General features: G+C 40.1%; 1 protein-coding gene across 2 annotated transcripts in view; it reads right to left on the bottom strand.

The window, feature by feature from the left end:
* The window catches only part of LOC307271429 (alpha-2-macroglobulin), a 39419-nt gene that overhangs the window by 9178 nt on the left and 7817 nt on the right, over positions 1–22424 (bottom strand). Inside the window, exons 6-25 of one of the 2 annotated variants that reach the window (XM_080053887.1) lie at positions 21425–21593; positions 21239–21323; positions 20594–20714; positions 20371–20485; positions 20060–20169; positions 16956–17111; positions 16096–16332; positions 15405–15468; positions 13836–13981; positions 13189–13338; positions 12444–12674; positions 10517–10595; positions 10056–10197; positions 8338–8563; positions 7127–7253; positions 5806–5927; positions 5098–5149; positions 3901–3984; positions 3141–3317; positions 2435–2516 (exon numbers count right to left, since the gene is read on the bottom strand). In XM_080053887.1, coding sequence (XP_079910013.1) covers positions 2435–2516; positions 3141–3317; positions 3901–3984; positions 5098–5149; positions 5806–5927; positions 7127–7253; positions 8338–8563; positions 10056–10197; positions 10517–10595; positions 12444–12674; positions 13189–13338; positions 13836–13981; positions 15405–15468; positions 16096–16332; positions 16956–17111; positions 20060–20169; positions 20371–20485; positions 20594–20714; positions 21239–21323; positions 21425–21593 — 2675 coding nt within the window. Of the gene's footprint in view, positions 1–2434; positions 2517–3140; positions 3318–3900; positions 3985–5097; positions 5150–5805; positions 5928–7126; positions 7254–8337; positions 8564–10055; positions 10198–10249; positions 10395–10516; positions 10596–12443; positions 12675–13188; positions 13339–13835; positions 13982–15404; positions 15469–16095; positions 16333–16955; positions 17112–20059; positions 20170–20370; positions 20486–20593; positions 20715–21238; positions 21324–21424; positions 21594–22424 lie in introns of both variants that reach the window. The other variant, XM_080053886.1, reaches the window with a different exon arrangement.

Consider the following 22424-nt stretch of genomic DNA (forward strand, 5'->3'; position numbering starts at 1 on the left):
CTCCTTAACGATCCAAGTCTTTATTGATATCAAAATTGATAATTTTCTATTATTTTGTTGAAATAGAACTTGTATTATTGCTTTAATTGCTGATATGATCATAGCTCTAGATAGGACATTAAACAGGTCATAATTCCATTCCATCTTTACTATCTATTTTATCTTGCTGGGAAAACAAGTTTCGCCAAAATCTCAAATTTCTTTTTTTTTGTGTTGCATTTGAACACATCAATCATATTACTGAGCCGGCCTGAACACATCACAGTTGACATGTTTGCTACTTTTTTTAAGCTAACTAGCTTTATATCCTTCCGATTTTAACATGGATTTAAAATCTGGATCACTATTTTTAACTGACGGGACTTTCTACACCGTTCGGTTGTATGATTACTGCCGCTGCATTGAATGACTGTTGATGCGCCGATGCCGATTCTCCGAGCACGTCTGCACACCGTCTGCAGCAGCAGCTGACAGAGTTTTTTTGGACTAGACGGATACTGAGTTGATGGAGTTTTTTTTAACCCAAAGAAAGCAAAGGTACAACACTTTTATATAGGCCTGCAGTCCAGTGTTAGATATGACCAAAATACAAGCTGTGGCCGCTCACACTATAGCTTTCCCGCACGTGAAGCGAGCCTTCACGTGCGGAAGGGGGTTCACCCCGACGGCGAACAGCATCTCCCCTGAGCCGAACAGGAGGTGGAATTAAGAGATTAACGGCGATATTTTTTTTATCGCCCGATAAGAGTTTGGCGTTAACGCAGCCGTTAACGCCGTTATCGGCCCACCACTAATTTGAACGTTTGATCATTTTATATTATATATTTTTTTTTATATAATTTTCTTAGTAAACCAATCTACCCATGTGTGCATGTGTTAGTAACCCCCAAACGAACCCAGCCTCAGGACATAACAGCCTCCTGTCTCACACCAACACAATCACTGTGTGAGCAACACAACATGTTCCTCTGAGCCTCACTCCAGCACAACAGAATACAAACACGCAGCTAATGTTCACGTAAACATCCCTCCCCATATTGTTAAGTGTGTTATGGCCACATAAAGGAAAAACATTCAAAAACAAACAGCTGCCTTTAGACAGATTTTGCCCTTGTTTTGTAGTTTACAGATAATTATTTATTCTCGTAAAATTAGGACTTTATTATCGTGATTTCATTATTTATTTTTTCTCAAAGTGCCCCTTATATTCTGTTATATATATTATAGACAATGCACTACACATATTGTATGGCACTATTATCAGTATGGAGGCAGTCAGCTCTGCTTAACCGCCTCTAGATAAAAAAATCAAATAAAAAAGCTGCATCAATACGTTTTTGCTCACTTTTGGGCAACAGACCACGTTGCAAGCATAACTCTGACACATCAAACTCTATAAAGTATGAATGTCAAACTGGTGCGTATTAAGATAATTTTATCTACACATCCAGGAGTGGGCATCAAGCAACATTAGCATTCACCTCGAGTCACCGTCCTGCCCACCTGAGGGACATAGGTCAATACTCTCCACCAACAAACAATACCTTGAACTCTGACTGCTAAATGCTCCGCTATGCTCACCAGCTAACTAGTCAATTTATCAGAGCATCTTCTCTAATAACAAAAACATCTGTCTGTGATGGATTGGGGTTGACGACAGCAGAGTGTATATGTGTGTGTGTGTGTGTGTGTGTGTGTGTGTGGGCCTAAAAAAAAACAATGAGCTTTAAGAGTCTCTGTGGGTTCATCTCTATATAATAATTTGAGCCATTGTTCAGATCAAAATATCGACTCCTACAGCTTTGAATACAATACTATACATTCGGCTCACACTTTGTTCCGAAGTCCTGGTATTATTCAAAGTGATTTAGACAATTCCATCTAATCTCCTGTTCAAATTTTAAAATGTAATGGAACACTTGACTTGCCCTAGTTTCTCCACATCAAACACACACCCACACACACACACGCCAAGTGCCAAACTGCCCAGCACCCTTTTTCATACAGCAAAAGGTTTTTTTGTTTAAATTCCCTGAGGCTCTGTGATTTAAGCCCATTCATTGCAAAATATTAATAAATCTGGCAGATTATTCCACAAAGTCAAATTATTAGGACGTGTGCGTGCTGGTGCCAAACACCTCCCACTGTGTCTGCATGTCCTCTTTATTCTCTCGTCAAAAGAAAATGTTCAGTTTAAAAACAGCCACGCTCCAAATCAAAATGTTTAAATGTTCTATAACCGGCTGATGCAACTGCAGTGTATCATGACTTATACAAGTGTGACATGTTATTTTGGTACATGTGTTTGACATCAGGTTTTTAGTGACAGGTGTGTAAGTGAAGTTAACACATGGGACAGACAGTGTTATATTTCTATATTTATATCCTGTATGTGAAGCACACTCATTATGGTTACTAAGAAAGGTTTACTGACCAGGTGTTTCCAGACTCATCGTTCTTCCCAAAGGCGCTGTAGGATCCGATGTCATGCTTGTAGGTGAGCTCCCTCTGATATCCTACCACACACACAAACAATATACAAAGCAAAAAGAAAAGGAATTCAAAAATGTGTTGTTCCAGGACCATTTTTAAAAGTTGCAACTGTATCTGAAACAGAAGGTAGTTACTAAAGATGGCATCATCCACCACTGCCTCAAGTCTTTCCACAATATCAAGTGATGAGGTGAAGATGTATTTAGGTATTTATTCTAAAGTACTTCTTCTTCGTCTTCCAACAGGTGCATTTTCCCAGGACGCCCACTATATACAAAAACAAGTACGGCTCTTAAAGAAGAGTCAGTGATTCATCAGTGAATATCTCCTCACTATCCTCTACCTGTACGTTCTGTTTGTAAGCGCTGGAATAAAATATCCAGTGTTAATACACAGCCTACAAAGTATGTTAACAAAGGACAGATAATCAAATGTGGCCTATCATAGCTTGCAACATGCTTGTTTACAGAACCTCGACTGTGCCTTAACACCAGATTTTCTTTTGTAAATGACTTTACACACTGCACGTCTAAACTTGACTACTGGAAAGACTTACCATAACAATATCTTCTGTAAGGGAAAAGCAATAATAATGGACGTTAATTTTCCATCACAGAAAGAGAGGGACTACAAAAGGGACAACTCACCGCTCTCCAGAAAGCGTGTGGCCTTGTCCTGGATCTCCTGTGTGAGCTGGTTGGTGCTCTTCAGGTAGTTGAGGATGAAGATGTTTGGAGCAAACAGCACCATGTTCTGCTCCCCACAGCCGTAGGGCATGGCCAGAAGCTTGTCCAGGTTCTCCATGGCACGGCCCATCAGGTCACCTGCAGAGGCAACGGCTCAGTGAGACACATTTCACCATTACACCCCTGACAACAGTTTGTATTCTTAGCGGGTTTGAAATAGAGAACGTTAGGGACCGAGAGGATATAAGTAACTCCCGATACTGTGACGATATTTGGGACTCAATAACAATAATATCACGATATTTGCGATTATCGATGTATTGCGAGAAATTTCTTCTGCGATACATCTGTGTAACTGAAGAAGAAGAAGAAATACCCATTAAAAGCCAACATTGATGTATTTATTCACATAACCATCAGATTTGTTAGTGTGCAATCTGTGCATCACAAAATGGCAAATCGCACATGGAAAAAAATAGACAACTAATTGCTTTGTGTAACTTTTAATAGTGACCTTCAATATAGCAAAAGGGGAAATCTGTTTGCATGTTGTAATAAAATATCGATATCTTGTGTTAATTGCGACGATACGTCCCGATATCGATTTTGTCCCACCCCTAGAGAACATAGTGTTAGCTGGTCCATCAGATAGTCCTCATAGCTAGATTTAAAATTTTAAATGACAGAAGACTTCTAAGTGTCTCCAAATAGTGCCACTGACCCAGTACAGAGACGGAGGCCCTGGCAGATCCAGCCACAAAAATCTCAGGCATCAGCAGGGAGATTTTCTTCTCCACAGGCCCCTCTGGAAACACAGAGAGAGGATAAAAAGACAGCACATGAAAGAGAGCTTTTAAAAAAAAAAAAAAGTACAGCATTTTGGGTGATACGCTTAGTCTCTTTACGAGTTGATTAAGGAGATTGACACCTCTCACTTGTCTGCACCGTTAATATGAAACCATTTGCAGCTGGTTGGCTTAGCACACTAACCCCCAAAGAACTGGCCTGGTGAGACCAACCTGATCTTGCAACCTATCATTAGTTTTCTCTCCCACAGATCAGTTTGGCATTTCTCAAATCTCCGTGTGGAGAACGGGCCAATCAGGACTCGCGTTCTGACCTAACATTCTTCCCTTATAGAGAAAGGCAGCTTCTGATTGGTTCATGTAGTATTCAAACTAGCCTTGTGAGACCAGCCATATACACAAGCTTCACATTAGTCTATCCTTGTTGACGTCAATGACTACAAGAACCAATCAGAGGCTGCCTTCCACTAACAGGTGGAAAGTGGGGAGGGCCTGGTCTGACATTGGAGGATTTCCAGACTGATCTGAGGGAGAGAAACGAATGTGAAGCTCATGAGATCAGGCTGGTCTCACCAGGCTACCAAAGAACCACAACATGACATTTAGTCATTTTGTTTTCTGTAAGGATTATACAAACTATATACAGTATATGTTACATTTTTGTGAGCTTTAGAGGTGCTGGAGGGTGATTGTTTTAACCTTTGGATTAACAGTTTTCCTCCTGTTCCCAGTCTTCATGCTAAGATAACAGTCTCCTGGATTTGTGTGCTCATGTTACACCAGCCTCTGTTCTCATACATAGTTATCTCTGACAAACATAAATCAAGTGTCCCGGTTTCACTCAGTTCTCAGTGAGAGGCCAAAGATGGCCGTTGACCCGCAGTCTCAGATAACAGATGCTGATACACTAGCCCTGCGTCCCAAATTGTATACTTTTTCTTTTATTATACTATAGCATGCTGGTTTGCATACTGCAAATTGGATGTATTAGGGCATCCAGGTATTTTTAGGATACTACATTTGACATGCATGTATTGGGACATCCTTAATCTTTTTCCGGCATACTAAATAGTATGGAAGTACGGGGGATTGGAAGAAAGGGTAAGACTCACCTGCAGGACAGAGCAGAGCGTTATGGCTCACCATCTGTGGGGTTCCTTCAGCCTTTTAGAGAGACGAAAAAAGAAAGATTAGCAATGCTATTGTCAGCCATTCTGGAGAATGCTTGTTGTCAAAATCAGTGAATAGCTCCTCACGATCCGTACTGTGTGTGCGCTGAAAAGAAAACCCAGAATTAATACACAGTCTATACTCTGTTAAAATGTATGCAAACAAAGGGGGCCCGGCGTAGCCTGACACATGCCAGTTTACAGAGCATAGGCTGTGTGAGATATTTTTTAATTAATGCAATGAAAAAAAAAATCCAAAGCAACAGAACAATCACTACTGAATAGTTAACATACAATAAGAGTACATTAATGAACCATTAGTTATTGCCTAGATATTGCTTATTAACTGTCATTGAGATTTTGGTTAGTTAAGCATTACCTAAGCATAACCGATGGATAGTGCTTATTCAGCATCAATTAAGCAGTTTAACTGTTACTTAATGCTTATTTAATATTCCATTTAAAAAAAAATTCAGCATTAACTTAGAGTTCATTAATGTAGCCTTATTATAAAGTGTTACCAATAGGTGTTAATTTCAGCCCTGATTACGAGTATTAAAAAAAAAAAAAAAATCACCCTACTCTACTGTAAGTCATATGTTTTGTCACACGCTGCTGTCATGTCAGTGCTGTGTTGTGCCGGTCACTGACCTCCACCAGCAGTGTGCGGACCACCGTGTCTATGCGTCCGGCGCTGGGCACAGTGGCCACCTCGTTCCCACACAGTGTGTCCGTCTTGAGGGCCTCTGCACTGACCTTCAGATCCACCTGGCCTGTATATGTACACGCACACACAAACAGACAGAAAGACAGGCTCTTACTCTGAAAAGCACGGGACTGTATTGATTAGCGCTCGCTGTCATGTCACACACTGTCACAATTTTTCTGCATACGGAGGCAAAAAAAACTGTTCCCCTTGTGCGGTTCAATCCCAACTCATTATCCTCCACACTCTACCATGGCATGCCTCTGTTTATACCCCATCCTATTGGCCCTCATTAAGCCCCATTTGTTGCCTTATTACAGCGCTCCATCTCCCACCCCCCTTCCCTAGCTTCCACAGCCCCCACAATCCTTCACACAAACAGAGAGAGGACAAGTACAGATGGGCCCCCTCCAGGGAGAGGTTTCTGACTGTTTCGTCAGAGATACTACCTGACTTGTTAGTACAAGTGATTGTCAGCATTCCTTCGGGGGGGAGTGAGAGTGAGAGAAGCGCAATTTGACATTCATCAAGAGCCTCGTTTTCCCCAATCGCTGCCGATAGGAATCCTCTGCTTTTCGGGGCCAAGACAGCTCAACAACAGCAGCGGCCCCATTTTTTTTTTCCGTTTAGCTTCCAGCAGTGCAGACGCAACAGCTGTCAGTGCCCCGCCGCGACACTACATTAATTAGCTTGTTCCGTCTCATCTTTGTCTGTGAGTGTTATAGTGTGAGTTTGGTATTGGCAGACAACAAACAACATCAGTGTTTAATTAGAAAGATGTGAGGATTGCTGGGTTGGATTATTAGTGATTGCTTGGTTGGGTTGCATTATTAGTGATGAGAGGCAGGCAGAGCAGAGCGGGGGGAAAAATGGTTTGAACACTGTCTGAATCAGTATGAAACAGATAGTGTTCAAACTATTTTTTGAAGGACACCGATAGACGTCGAAACAAATCTATTTACATGTGTTGCTTAAAGTCTATGGGATTTGTAGTGAATGGTCAGAAAAATCGGTAGCCTATCCATTAACATTTCCGATGTAAACCAAATTATTATTGAATATAATAATAGATATACATTATTAATATTGATTATTCTTGAAATTATTGTTTAATTCATGCTGACTTCACCACCAAAGAAACATATGTTAAATATAACAGTTGATTGGGTAATATCATGGGTGCAATATTATTTGTAAAAACAATATATATATAATATATGGAATAGAATTGAGGCAGTATTATTTAGCTATCTGAATAATTAATACCTAGGGCGGCTGGAGTTACAATCCATGAGAAGGTCCTGCTGTCCTCCCCGCAAAGACACACACTGTACTGGCAGCCGTCACAGTTTCTGAAGGTGAACTGGTCTGAAGCAGCCAGCACAACATTCACCTGCAGACACAAACACAGACAAACACCATCAGTCTCACAAAGAGAAAACTGGAAAACATTACATATGCAAAGATAGAAGTGAAATTTAAATGTACTAAAAGGAACTTTACAATGTTTATGAATCAAATTTTTCCTCAGACGATCCTAAATGACCAGTTAACAGCATACGTGACGGGCGGGCGTACGGAGAACAGGGGCCTATCATGAACCAGTAAAGAAAAAGGAAAAAAAAAAAAAAATCACATTATTTTTGGCCTATGAAGATCAAGGGGCCTATCATTCACCAGTAAATTTTTGTTATTTTTGTTTAAATAACATTGTTCGTGGCAACGCAGATCAAGGGCCTATATTGAGTTGAGCCATTAAAAACAAAACGAAGAATTCAAAGAGAGAAGTAGCTTTGGGATAAGGGATTATTAAAAAAAAAATTGGAATGCTGAATGACTGGATTTTTTAAACCTGAATATTTTTGTTTCTGCTTTTTGGTATTTCTGTGTCTCCAAATTATTCCAGAAAATAGCTCACATAGGACACAGTTGATTTAGCCTTAGTTTTCTTCTCTAAGTGCACCAGATTGATGCATTTTACTTTAAAAAGGTTCAAATTTTTCTTCCGGGGGAGCATGCCCCCGGTCCCTCCCAAAATGTCCTGGGACCCCACCGCTGTCTCCTCAATAACTTGGAAAAACACTGTAACCAACCATGTGTGTTTGGTTATTAAAAGTCATTAGACCAGGAGGGGGTTATTTACATGTTACCTCAAGTGATTGTGTATTTCACCAATAGAGATATTGTGGTGTAGACAAACATGGCTTTAACGCATCTGTATTGTAAGACCGCCGCCTGGGGGGGCCTACGAAACCTCTCAGCCCCAGGGCCTAGTGGCAGGTAAAGGCAGCCCTGTACGTGACCATCAGCGAAAACAAGGCTATTTTTTTTTTAAATCATTCATCTGCTTTGGTGCTTGTGTCGTAATAAACTTAAAGTTCCTCGTAGCAAAAACTAAATAAATTGTTACATTAAAAATGATATACGTGTGAATTAATCTATAAATCAATTCAGTGTCTTAGAGCTTTGATATTTACCATAATACATTTGGAGAGATAGTTGAAGACTGTGGCCTTGAGGGTGAACACCTCCCCACGGATGACAGAGTAAGGCAGGGTGAGGCTGACGAAGAAGGGCTGGAAGGCGGTCAGACCGGTGTTGGGCGACACGCCGAAGCCCGCAGGGGACACACAGAAGGCCCCGGCTGCCCACTTAGTGATGGTGTCTGGGACCGTCTTCTCCACATCCACTGACCCATTGGCTCTGTACAAAACACACAAGCGACCAATGAAGTGAAGAGATTCTATAAACTCGGCAACTTCAATGACAGTCTGTGCAACACATGGCAGCCATGTAGCATATATGAAAGGCTGCACTTAAGGCATAGCATAGTTTTGACGCAAAATGCCAACGTGAGCATGCTAATGTGCTCACACAACGCTGATGTTAAGCAGGTGTAAGGTTTACCATGTTCACAATCACAGTGTACACTGTTAGCGAGCTGGGTTATCAAAGTGATTGCAAAACATGCTGAAGGGGAAAATCAATGTCCCAGATTTCGGGTCAAAACCCTGTTGTTAAACCTTGAAAGTCTGTACAAGCTACCTACAGCTGATGAGACGTTGTAATTAACATTAATCAGGGTCTAAAGACATGCTAGTGGCTTTGCAAGGCAGTGCTTTGAGCTAATGCTAATGTCAGCTCCTACAATGCTGACAATAGCAATGCTAACATGTTTATGTTAAGTTGTTAAATCTAAATATTCGCCTCCTTTTTTTTAGCATGCTGACATTTTCAAATAAGCACACAGCACAGTTTAGGCTGTCTGGAAGTGTTAAGTCATAAACCAAAATCTCAATGATTACAAATAGCAGGGAACATGAATGTTTGAAACAAATTGCATAGCAATCCATTAGTTGTCAAGATATTTCAGAAAAGCCAAACATGTCAGCCTGCTGGTGGCGCCGGAGGAAAAGTCAGGGTGTCCTAAATCCTCAGGATTAATTCCCGGAGGACTAGTTATGTCTGTAAAAAATGTAAATGTAATCCATCCAACTCTTGAGATATTTCAGTCCAGACCAAAGTGACGGACCAACAATGCTGTTTTAAAAACAAGAATACCATCCTCCGAGAAACACAAATGACCGATCTAGACTGAAATCTCTCAACAACTATTGGGTTGATTTTTGTCTGTCTGACACTGCCAGCCCTCACGCCAACCCACTAGCATAGATAGAAAAAACACTTTAACACATGACTAAACATGTACTGTATTAGTAGCTAGACATTAAATTAATCATGAGTTAGTGGCACAGCATTTGGAAATATGTAATTTCACAAAATAAGTTCAGAATCCAATCAAATAAGGCGGTGGTTTATTTGGATACAGTCATCAAATCTGTTCAAACCGGTTTGAACCACACCCACACAGTCCTGGTGAAGTAGATCAGCTGATATTTCCTGGTGTTAAACTCCCAATACTTAGTCAGTAGTTATAGTATTAAATAGTTTTTAAAGAGATGCAAATGTATACATAATTAGTTATTGCCTAATTTGCATATGCAGTCAAACAGAATTTTTTTTTAATGTAAAGTAATCAACTGGCAGAGTTATCATGATGATATTTATCAGCTCAGATGACCGTTCATTTTAGTTAGTAAAAATAGAACATGAGCGGAATTGTATTAGAAAAAAATATGTATATAATACTGTATCTATATTATGTGTTGATCCTTTACATAGGATATGATATTACCCCACAGTAACTAGGTCCCAGATCCAGGTCTCGGGGAAGAAGGTCCTGACGGTCTCCTTCTTCTCTTCTTCCCCTTTCATCACACCACCTGTGTTCAGTGGCATCATGTTGAAGGCCATGGGAACTGGAGAGTCTAAGACATCTAGAAACATATGGGGGGGGGGGAAAGATTACAATTATGTAACTGAACTTACCCAACAGAAACCAGCTCCCAGATCCAGGTCTCAGGGAAGAATGTTCTAATAGTCTCCTTAGCCTCCTTGGTCTCCTTGGTCTCCATGGTCACCTCACTCGCCCCGGTCTCCAAATAATCGTCCACCATATAAGCGACGTGGTAATCTTCTCAAAAGCACAGTTTTCACCTTAACATTACTTAGATTTATGTTACTTTATGTTCAGGGGTTCATATAAATGGACAGTGGAGTCAAAAGAAAATACCAGTGGCAAACCATTGAACATACCATAGTCACGAAATCTCCATGAATGGCAGTCATAAGGTTTTTTCACATCTGAGTTGGTCACAATTTTCACTCCAATTTCCTAGAGGGGAAGGGAGAAAAGAATGAAAACAGAAGTAATTGAGAAATAAATTAAAATAAATATTAAATAAAATAAAGATAGGGATACATGAAGAGATAGCGATAGAAAAGGAGATGGAAAATAATTGTAGGAGCCAATGCAGTGACTAAATAGATCGACACTGATATGATCAAATGTATCTACAGTGCATACGGAAAGTATTCACAGCGCTTCATTTTTTCCACATTTCGTTATATTACAGCCTGGAATAACGCTGGATAATTTTTATTTTTAAATCCTCAATTCTACACATAATACCCCATAAAGACAAATTAAAAGAAAGTTTGATTGACATTTTTGCAAATGTATAAAAAATAACAAAAACGAAGAAATCACTTGTACATAAGAATTCACAGCCTTTGATGGGGTTGAGAGGTTTCTTAAGCTTAATTGGAGTCCACCTGTGGTCAATTCAGTTGTTTGTACATGATTTGGAAAGGCACACACCTGTCTATATAAGGTCCCACAGTTAACAGTGCATGTCAGACCACAAAACAAGCATGAAGTCGAAGGAATTGTCTGTAGACCTCCAAGGACAGGATTGTCTCGAGGCACAGATCTGGGGAAGGGTACAGAAAAATGTCTGTTGCTTTTAACAACAGACATGTTGTTAAAAACGGTCCCAATGAGCACAGTGGCCTCCATGATCCGTAAATGGAAGAAGTTTGGAACCACCACGACTCTCCCTAAAGAGCTGGGCGTCCCTCTAAACTGAGTGATCGGGGAGAAGGGATTTAGTTAGGGAGATGGCCAATAACCTGATGGTCACTCTGACAGGGCTCCAGGGTTCCTCTGTGGAGAGAGGAGAACCTTCCAGAAGGATGACCATGGCTGCACCACTCCACCAATCAGGCTTGTGTGGTAGTGGCCAGACGAAAGCCACAGCCCGCCTAAAGTTTGCCAAAATTTACCTGAAATACTCTCAGACCATGAGAAACAAAATGTTACGGTCTGATGAGACAACGATCAAATGCTTTGGCGTGAATGCTAAGCGTTATTTTTGGAGGAAACCAGGCACCGCTCATCACCTGGCCAATACCTACAGTGAAGCATGGTGGTGGCAGCTTCATGCTGAGGCAGGGACTTAGAGACTAGTCTGGATCGAAGGAAAGATTAATGCAGCAATGTAGAGACATCTTGGAAGAAAACCTGCTCCAGAGCGCTCTTGACCTCAGACTGGGGCCTAATCATCCTTCAGTACAACGACCCTAAGCACAGTGCCAAGATATCGAGGGAGTGGCTTCAGGACAACTCTGTGAATGTCCTAGAGTGGCTCAGCCAGATCCCAGACTTGAAATCCCATCGAGCATCTCTGGAGGGATCTGAAAACGGCTGTGCACAGATGCTCCCCATCCAACCAGGTGGAGCTAGAGAGGTTCTGGAAAGAGGAATGGGCAAACTGGCCAAAGATAGGTGTGCCAAGCTTGTGGCTTCATATTCCAAAATATTTGAGGCTGTAATTACTGCCTAAGGTGCCACAACAAAGTATTGAGCAAAGGCTTTGAATAATTACTGTATGTACATATTATCCTTTTTTTCTTTATTTTTAATAAACATGCAAAAAATCTCAAACGTCGTCATTATGGAGTATTATTTTAAGGATTTTGAGGGAAAATAATTAATTGAATCCAGCGTTATTCCAGGCTGTAACATAACTAAATGTCGAAAAACTTAAGTGCTGTGAATACTTTTCGTATGCACAATATATATTTAATTTTCTAAAGTATACACCATAACACATGTGATACAAGTCAATGTCCCCTCCTGTAGTATATTCTTTAACAGCTTAAAAAAATAAACAATTTCTACTTTAAAGATGCTGAAGACGTCGTTCTTGTGACTGGGAGTAGGCCCAAAGTGCCCAAAGGAGCGCTTGGTTCGACCGGCTACGTCCTCTTCCACCATCGCTGCTTCTAGCTCCACTTCAGGCTGAGGCAGCTCTATCTCAGGCATGGGGATAGGGAAGCAGGGATATGGCTCATTGTCTTCAACCTCATAGTTGTATCCTGAAAGCTTCTGCAAAGGCAGCTGGCTGTACACCTGTGAAGAAAACACATGTTTACGTATATGAGAGACAGTCCACCACCAAGAACACAAAGGTCTACTTATCAATACTTCTAAATACACGGCACTGATAAATACCGTGTTCTGTTCGTAATAACGTTTCACGCACAAATCGGCAATTTATCAATATTTTCGTACCTAAATTTCGTATTGTGAGAACAAATTTAGAACTTCCTCACTCAGACCATGTGTACACATACATTATAAAGGTTTGACTGTCTTAGAAAATGTAAACACACACCTTTTAACTAAATACATACATAGAACATTAAAACCACACCCATAAAAAAGGCCTTTAGAATGTTTAACTGTTAATTTAATAATACATTGAACTATAACTATGAAATTGATGCAATTATAAATTATTGTATTTTTCATGATTAAAATATTCAACAATAAAAGCAGAGTTCCGAGTACTAACTTGCAGTGCAGCATTATGAGAATGTCCACATTATTATATAAATAATTTTTATAAAACGATGTGTCATACAGATTCGACGGTGAGTTCCTGCTCTGTCTGCAGTAGGAGGACGCTCTGGTCGATGGCCCTCACAGAGCACAGGGAGCCTGGGGAGGCCTGGAGGCTGAGCCTGGTCTTCTCTGCTGGAAGCTCCTGCAGCGAGGAGAACTTCAGAGAAACCTGCACAGGAACACACCAAGGCAATAGTGTTTAGAGCTGATGAGAAGACGTCAGGTTAGGTCACATGTCTTCTTTCACACCAAAACGTTCCAAAATTTACATTGAGGTGTTTATTTGAGTAAATCTGGTCTGTTTTGTGTCTTAATATTTCTCCTATATTAGTTCACATGCGGTTAAGTGTCTAATTTATGAGACATTTTGTTCTTAAAAACATCCTGAAAATGTATTTTTAAAGCCCTGTACATAGTATGTTTTGATTTATAAAATGAAAAAATGCTGTATCCGAAATGTTTTCTGTAAAATCTTTTGACACTAATATGATGTAAAAATGTAATTAAGATTTCTACATATCTATTCAAACATTTGTTTTTGGTGTAACGTAAAGAATCTAAAATACAAATGTCTTCACCCTTTGCGGTATATCACAAGTGTTTCGAGGATTCATTTATAGTAGCTTTTATGTATGAGGAGGTCCTAATGGGTTGTTAATGTGGTACCTTATTATTGAGGCAGAGCTGAATGGGGAAGTCCCTGCTATCAGCCACAGCCTCTCCACTGGGCATCACGGTGTAAACCACAACCTGGGCAACCGGGGCCAGGTTTGTCACCTGGCGGAGGGATATCGACAACTCTCCTTTGTTGACTGAGGGTTGAAACAGAGAGACAAGGAAAGGTGACATATGGTGAAATGAGCAAAACAATTTAAGTTAACCCATTGATGACTATGGCAATCTAGGATGCATGTCCTTAATGCCTGAGGGTTTTCTGAAAAAATAGTACCAATTGTCAAGTCTACCAAAACCTTAATATCTAAGCCTGTGTAGCACATAGAAACATGAAATAAAATACATTTAAAAGTTAAGGTTCACAGGTTTTATTTAAACATGCTCCCTTAGCGCTTACAAACCAACAAATATTTCAAAAAATCGTCAAAATTAGATGAATTAGAAAATTATTAAATATTGTTAATAAATAGATGCAATGTGTTGTGTGATTTTCGTCAGTAGTCTATAGTAGACCTTGATTCTGCGCACCAAACGCCACTAACTGTTCTGTCGCCGACATAGCTGGCGTATTTTTTTTATTATTTTGTTTTATTTTTTGATTTTTGATTTTTTTGATTGACATGATTTTCGGCAAACCACACAACTTTTGGGTGGTCACGTGGTCTTAAAAAAATCACCAAAACCCACCTCATGTGTATTTCAACCAATGACAGTGCATTCTATGCTGGGAATGCCATGAAAATTAAATAAAGTAATAATGCTGCGCGACGCAGCATCAGGCAGGAGAGCCAATGTGGCATCGCGCAGCAGCCGTCATCAATGGGTTAATAAAATATATACTGTATTCACCCAATTTGACAAATCATAAGTGCATCTTGTTAAAACAAAAATATTTACTGCAAAAGTGCAAATAATTATCTGCTATGTTGAACTGAAGGTTAATGTAGCCCGTGTACAGTAGGTGTGTCAAAAGTTACTAAGACTAAGCAAATGAGCTACTGTTAGGATGGCTCTTAATGCACTTTTGCTTTTATTTGATGGACAATGAAGAGTCAAACTGTTCATCTCTAGGAGCCAACTCTTCCCACATAAGTCATGTGATCCCCGTTTTCATTTTTGAAAAAGGGTCACAAATACACCTGTGTTGATGTTATTGAAAAGGCTCAGTCATTTCCTAAACAGGTGGCACTTTCGTTGTTGCTGACACAAGGAAACTATGCAAAGGTTTGAATAAGGTGAGCTAGTGCCCCTTCACAGCAGTCGTAAGCCGTCGGTGGGGTTTTGACAACATGAACTTCAATGGCTGTGTTCATGGTAATGTGTCAACCTTTGTAACTGTGTAAAATGGCCTGACTGGGCTTTTTGGAAAGGGGGGGTGAGGGGGGGCTTACAGAGCGTTTCAGACAGAGGCTGAAAAGAGGAGATTTAGCAATGGCAATGGTTTTTTGGACACCACACCATGAAAACAGTTTCTTGTAGAAACCCAAATTACAATTTTAGGAGCCAAAAAAGGAGCATAATATGTGACCTTTAAGTTTTTTTGAAAACATTTTCCTTTACCAGTTCCTGCTTTGACAGCCACTGGGAAACGGCCGTGCTGCACAATTGCACCTCTGGACAGCACCTACATAAGGGAACATAACAGGAATTTGAATGAGATAGTGAATCGCTTTCATTACTGTGCAACTAAACCAAAATAATGTGGGCAACATGTATTTTTTAAAACATGATGGATGTCACCAGCACAAGTTCCAGTTCACTCACAAAGGTATGTGATGTGATCACCACAAACACCATTCCAACACCCAAAGTTATTATTATCATTATTATTATTAACTATTTAGTATGGAACAAAAAAGCTTTAGGATGTCCAATTTCTTATGGTCAGATTTAACATGCTCTAAAATACCCAAATAGCTACTACATCCGGTTAAGATTTTTATTGTTGAAATCAGCATGGTTTTTTGGGCGATTCTGACCTACAATCCAGGGCACACCGGAAGTGATGCGACACCGACGGAGCCCCCGTAGGAAAACCAACAGAGACACAATGGATATATAAACAAGAGGCAAGATCAAGGTGAAATGTAATGATGAAATAAATAAGTAAAAGTATGTCCCAATTGTATGCATGCCTACTGCATGCTAACTTGATTCTAATTTGATGGTCAGCTTTAGTATGTGGAATAGAAAAAAGAAAGTATGTGATTTGGAACGTAGGGCAAGTTAACACACATTACAAGAATCTTACCAGGTAGAAGAAGTCAAGCATTTCCTGTGCCTTGTTTAGCTCAGCACCCTGGATGATGTACTGAGCGAGCACAGTGGCGTCTTTGTCACAGGAGAGGCTGCCGCTGACCTGCATGAGCTTCAAGAAACTGCTGCTCTTCGAGTAGAAGGCTGCGATGTGGTGGGAGGCCGTCCTGTACTCCGGTTTGCGCACATCACGGACATATGGCTCGACCAACTCAGTCTCTCTAGATGATGCCTGTTGACACCACAGTCCAAAATGTACATATAGGTGTTTCTTCTACTAAAGATGGTCTGTTTGTGTCCAAAAATCTCAACTTCAGATAATTTACATCAACTAAACTTTCCAGAATCATTCTCTTACCACTCAAGGCCATACAAGTTGTTCTTTAAATCATGCTGAAAATGCATTTTAAAGACCTGTATATACAGCATTTTTTGAAAAAAGGGCTGCATCCAAAATATTGGAGACTAATATGTTTAAAAAAAATGAAATACAGATTTAAGACTTTTTATCCAACATCAAGATTTTTGTCTTTAAAAAAAGAGATCAAATTTACCCATCATTTTTTTAGATGTTGGCAAATTTGCATATTTATTCAAACATTTATGAAAAAATAAACTGGCAAAGTTGAATGATGATATCTACGAGTTAATTTTTTTACCCGATTCACCTGCGGAGTCTCGCCTTAATAATTAAGGACTGTTGTTCAACGTGATCAACACGATAAAATCTTTCAATAATTAGATATTTATTGTATAATTGATAAATATTTAAATGGTTACTCATAGGAAGCCCTCAAACTGAACTAAATTGACCCTGGTGTAAAAAGCGTAGAAGTCAGCCAAGCCGTAACCAACCAATAGATTCATAGTGTCCTTCCAGAGGGTAGTGTCCAAAGAGAATGAAGCCATGCCTTGCAGGTCTGTAGTGAGCGTTTCCTTTTGGGAGGCACCAATAGACAGGTACACTGCTTCATTGGTCACAGCTTTGTTGTCTGGACCGACCACTTTGACCTGCAAACAAAGTCAGCCAAGTTATATCAGTTCTTTCACAGAGGAACAATGACTCTAATTTTCAATCCATCCATTTGCTGTCAAAACAATTTACGCAAAAGGGTCAGGAATGCCAATAGGCTTGGGGAGTCCGTACAAGACGTTTTGGGAATCCATCCATTATTATGCCTCCGCACTGGTGATAGCCAAAGACGGGAGGCATTTGGTTTCTGGGTTGTCCACCCATCCGTAAGCACAGATATCTATCCATCTGGGACATTCTTGTAAGAGCAATATCTCATGAACGCTTTGCACAAATATCCAACTGATTCAAGGATGAACTGATTAGATTTTGGGAGGTCAAAAGGTCAAGGTCACTGTGACCTCATTCCTCAGGAACACAATTTCTCAAGAACGCTTAGAGGGATTTTTCTTCAGAGTATGCACAAATGTCGACTGATTCAAAGATGAACTGAATAGATTTTGGACATCAAAGGTAACTGCAACCTTACATAATGTGAGGTAACAGTGACTTTGTACCATTTTGTTGCGTCTTGTATATGTACTGTATACATTAGGAACTTTTATCTTCTTCATAGCGGTAACTACCACCAGTGGACTTTCCCCGTGTCAGCAATTGTATCGAGGCATAGAACCGCCAGACAGTATTTCTAGTTATTTAAGATATTTCAGTATGAACCAGAGTGGTGGACGACCAATCAACACTGCCATCCTTAGAGCCACACCAATAGTATGGATACAAAGAAATATCCATATCCATTGAGAGCAGCCCATATATAGACACATACATATCTTACTCATTCCCCAAGGGAAATAGTATATCATATACAGTAGCTCCCAATAGCCATTAAAGGTGAAGTAAGCGGTTTATTTATGTTAATATAAGTGTAAAATCGCTCTTCATTCATACAGTGATCACTTACATAATGTGCGCGTTTCACAAAGCCGATCTCTCAGTCAGCTGCTTTGCATGTAATCGGCAAATAAACTTATTGTAGTATCTCAATTTTTATCCAATCAGAAGAAAGAACGCTACAAACCGACACACGTCTCACTCATATATAATATATACAGGTCCTTCTCAAAATTAGCATATTGTGATAAAGTTCAATATTTTCTGTAATGTACTGATAAACATTAGACTTTCATATATTTTAGATTCATTACACACAACTGAAGTAGTTCAAGCCTTTTATTGTTTTAATATTGATGATTTTCGCAAAAAAGTAAAGAAAAAACAAAAATCCCTATCTCAAAATTAGCATATTTCATCCGACCAATAAAAGAAAAATGTTTTTAATACAAAAAAGTCAACCTTCAAATAATTATGTTCAGTTATGCACTCAATACTTGGTCGGGAATCCTTTCGCAGAAATGACTGCTTCAATGCGGCGTGGCATGGAGGCAATCAGCCTGTGGCACTGCTGAGGTGTTATGGAGGCCCAGGATGCTTCGATAGCGGCCTTAAGCTCATCCACAGTGTTGGGTCTGGTGTCTCTCAACTTCCTCTTCACAATATCCCACAGATTCTCTATGGGGTTCAGGTCAGGAGAGTTGGCAGGCCAATTGAGCACAGTAATACCATGTTCAGTAAACCATTTACCAGTGGTTTTGGCACTGTGAGCAGGTGCCAGGTCTTGTTGAAAAATGAAATCTTCATCTCCATAAAGCTTTTCAGCAGATGGAAGCATGAAGTGCTCCAAAATCTCCTGATAGCTAGCTGCATTGACCCTGCCTTTGATAAAACACAGTGGACCAACACCAGCAGCTGACATGGCACCCCAGACCATCACTGACTGTGGGTACTTGACACTGGACTTCAGGCATTTTGGCATTTCCTTCTCCCCAGTCTTCCTCCAGACTCTGGCACCTTGATTTCCGAATGACATGCACAATTTGCTTTCATCCGAAAAAAGTACTTTGGACCACTGAGCAACACTCCAGTGCTGCTTCTCTGTAGCCCAGGTCAAGCGCTTCTGCCGCTGTTTCTGGTTCAAAAGTGGCTTGACCTGGGGAATGCGGCACCTGTAGCCCATTTCCTGCACACGCCTGTGCACGGTGGCTCTGGATGTTTCTACTCCAGACTCAGTCCACTGCTTCCGCAGGTCCCCCAAGGTCTGGAATCGGCCCTTCTCCACAATCCTCCTCAGGGTCCGGTCACCTCTTCTGGTTGTGCAGCGTTTTCTGCCACACTTTTTCCTTCCCACAGACTTCCCACAGAGGTGCCTTGATACAGCACTCTGGGAACAGCCTATTCGCTCAGAAATTTCTTTCTGTGTCTTACCCTCTTGCTTGAGGGTGTCAATGATGGCATTCTGGACAGCAGTCAGGTCGGCAGTCTTACCCATGATTGCGGTTTTGAGTACTGAACCAGGCTGGGAGTTTTTAAAAGCCTCAGGAATATTTTGCAGGTGTTTAGAGTTAATTAGTTGATTCAGATGATTAGGTTAAGAGCTCGTTTAGAGTACCTTTTCATGATATGCTAATTTTTTGAGATAGGAATTTGGGGTTTTCATGAGCTGTATGCCAAAATCATCAGTATTAAAACAACAAAAGACCTGACATATTTCAGTTGGTGTGCAATGAATCTAAAATATATGAAAGTTCAATTATTATCATTACATTATGGAAAATAATCAACTTTATCACAATATGCTAATTTTTTTAGAAGGACCTGTACACTCCATGGTCTCACTGCCGGTGCACGCCAGAGCAACAGATGGGTGAATGTGTATGCGCCTACAATGGCGGAGCAGGTAAAAATCCTTCCCAATGACTGTTTATTACTTATGGATCTGAGGTGATGCTAGATAACTTGCTGCTTGAAGACCGCAGTGCATTAATGTGGTGACGTAGGGACGAGCGAGGGGACTGCTAACTGCAGTAACTGACAGGAAGTTAACTAAAAGAACCATTCCGCTTACAGCACCTTTAATGAGAAGGATTACCTTTCCCTCGAACGGAATGCCAGTCTTGAAAGATGATGATACATCCTCAAAGGTGACAGTTCGGATGTGACTGCTGAAGCTGGTCCGTCCAAAGCCTTTAAGTACGACCCCTACGTGGTAGTAAACATACAGATCTCAGCTCAGCAAGAACAAGTGCTGATTACTGTATACATGAAGATTTGATGTACTGTCTAAATCTGTATATTTATGTATTGTACCGTGTAATATTTGCAACAAAAAAAAAGATTTCCTTATGGGACACTAAATCTATTTCTACCCATTGAACTGTACGCACCATTCAGTCCACCTACCTGTGCCAAACTCCTCCATCTCAGCATTCACCTCAAAGCCGTCATCGTACATTGTTTTGGTGAGGGAAAACTCGGCCATGTTCACAGTTTGCGTAGCACAACCACTTTTATCCGTCTAGAAAATAACAACAAGAGTCAATCACAAACAAAGGCAAACATAGAATTGAAGACACTGAACTGCAAATAAAAGCCATACAACTTTGTTTTAATCTGGAACACTCACCGTCATTTCATATGTCTTGCAAAGAGCATTTTCTTCGGTGCCGGAACGCCACCAATGACGGAAGATGTTTCTACAAAACTTTGCCTTGACTGAACCCACAACTGGCTTCCCATAGGTGTATCTGCAAGACGTACAAGGATACAATCGATACTAAAGAAAAGTATCCTGATTATAGGCAGGGCTCTAGTGGATATTAATCACGCTAACAGAGCAAGCTAGTCGCCTCACTTTAGAACATGAACATGGGGTACTGATGCTGCAGATGACGATACAGCAGGAGTTCATTTGAACAAAATGCAAAAGGGAATAAGTTATACTGCTAGTAAAATATCTCACTGCTTGCTAGCTTCATCCTAGGCAGTTTCCCAAATGTTAAATATTGTAAAAGGAACATTTAAAATCATTAACAATTGATAGCCAATGCTGCAGAAGGAAAAGTTTTACACTATGTACACAGTATGAAGTTCTAGGACAGGAGCGGAGCGCGGAAAGTCAAGCAGTGCTGGCCCTTAGATACCAGTAAACTGTTCATGGAGACAAACTTTAAGTGTGGAGAGTTTCCCCGAGATATTTTTGTTTTATGGCTAATTATGCAAAATAAATACATTCAATCCTAAACCTTAGCGTCATCATTTTACCACTCACTTTCCACAAATCCTTAGCGTAGCCTCCTTGTCCAGGATGCTAATCACACTGGGAAGGTGAATCTTGACCTCATACTTTGGAAGAACTAAAAATTAACCAGAATATTTACATAGATCAAACATTCAGTTGGTAAAAAAAACGTGAGACTTCCAAAAAAAAATGTTTTAGCATCTAAGTGCAGCAGACCGTATTCTTTGATCTCGAAGCTGTGGGATATTTTCTCTCCTTTGTCGGTCCAGGCGTTGATGGTGTAGGAGCCTTGAGCTGCCTCAGGTATCATGGGGTGGGAGAGGTCCAGGATACCGCCATCAATGGCCTTCTCCAGCCACTGGGCAATGCGATTTGAACTGGGATCCTACAGAATGACAGGAGGCAAATTTGTAAAAAAAAAAAAAAAAAAAAAAAAAAAAAAAGGCTAGGTTCAGGTCTGCTGTACAGAGAAAGTGATGAATTGAATGCATTGAAAACAAAACCTTAACTTCAAAAAAATATTAGAACAAGTATTGGCACTGAACATTTAAATACTAGCATTAAAAGAACACTTAATATTTTACAGTCATGAGCGTGCACACTCATACAGCCACTGCTTTCATGAGTTTATCTGGAACTCCCAGATCACAAAATGTTAAGTCGGTTCATCTGTACATTTTATTATAATTATAAAAAAAATTAACAGAGGCTTGAGATGCATTGATCCATTCTTTTTCGGTTCTGATCCGATTCAGGTATCTGGGTTTTGAATATTGGCCAATGCTGTCTGCCATCATAACTGTTATACAACTTTTTGATGGTAGTGATATTTTGTTGGTATAAAGGCTGAATTCAACTTTAGAACAAAAAAAAAACATACACAAATGTGTAAAGGTTTACTCAAACCCAATTATCTTTAACGTGTGCTATAGCACTTAGCTTTTCCATCAGTTTAAATAATTACATTTATATCAAAAAGCTAATTTTCAAAGACAGAATTTGGATTTTTAGTTTTTTTACCAAACAAGAATTTGGATGGTTTCAGGGATAGATGGCGTCAGTCCATATCCAGTAAGTGGATAGCAGCCATATTGAGCCAAAACAATTATTTAATGGGATCGATCCTATCCATAGAACTTTGCTAATACTAGCACGAACCAGCATAATGCTGCATTTGATACTTCAACCCAGTCTGGTTCTATGTGACGATCACTAG

Source organism: Ammodytes marinus (assembly GCF_949987685.1).
Source record: "Ammodytes marinus genome assembly, chromosome: 3".
Lineage (NCBI taxonomy): Eukaryota > Metazoa > Chordata > Actinopteri > Uranoscopiformes > Ammodytidae > Ammodytes > Ammodytes marinus.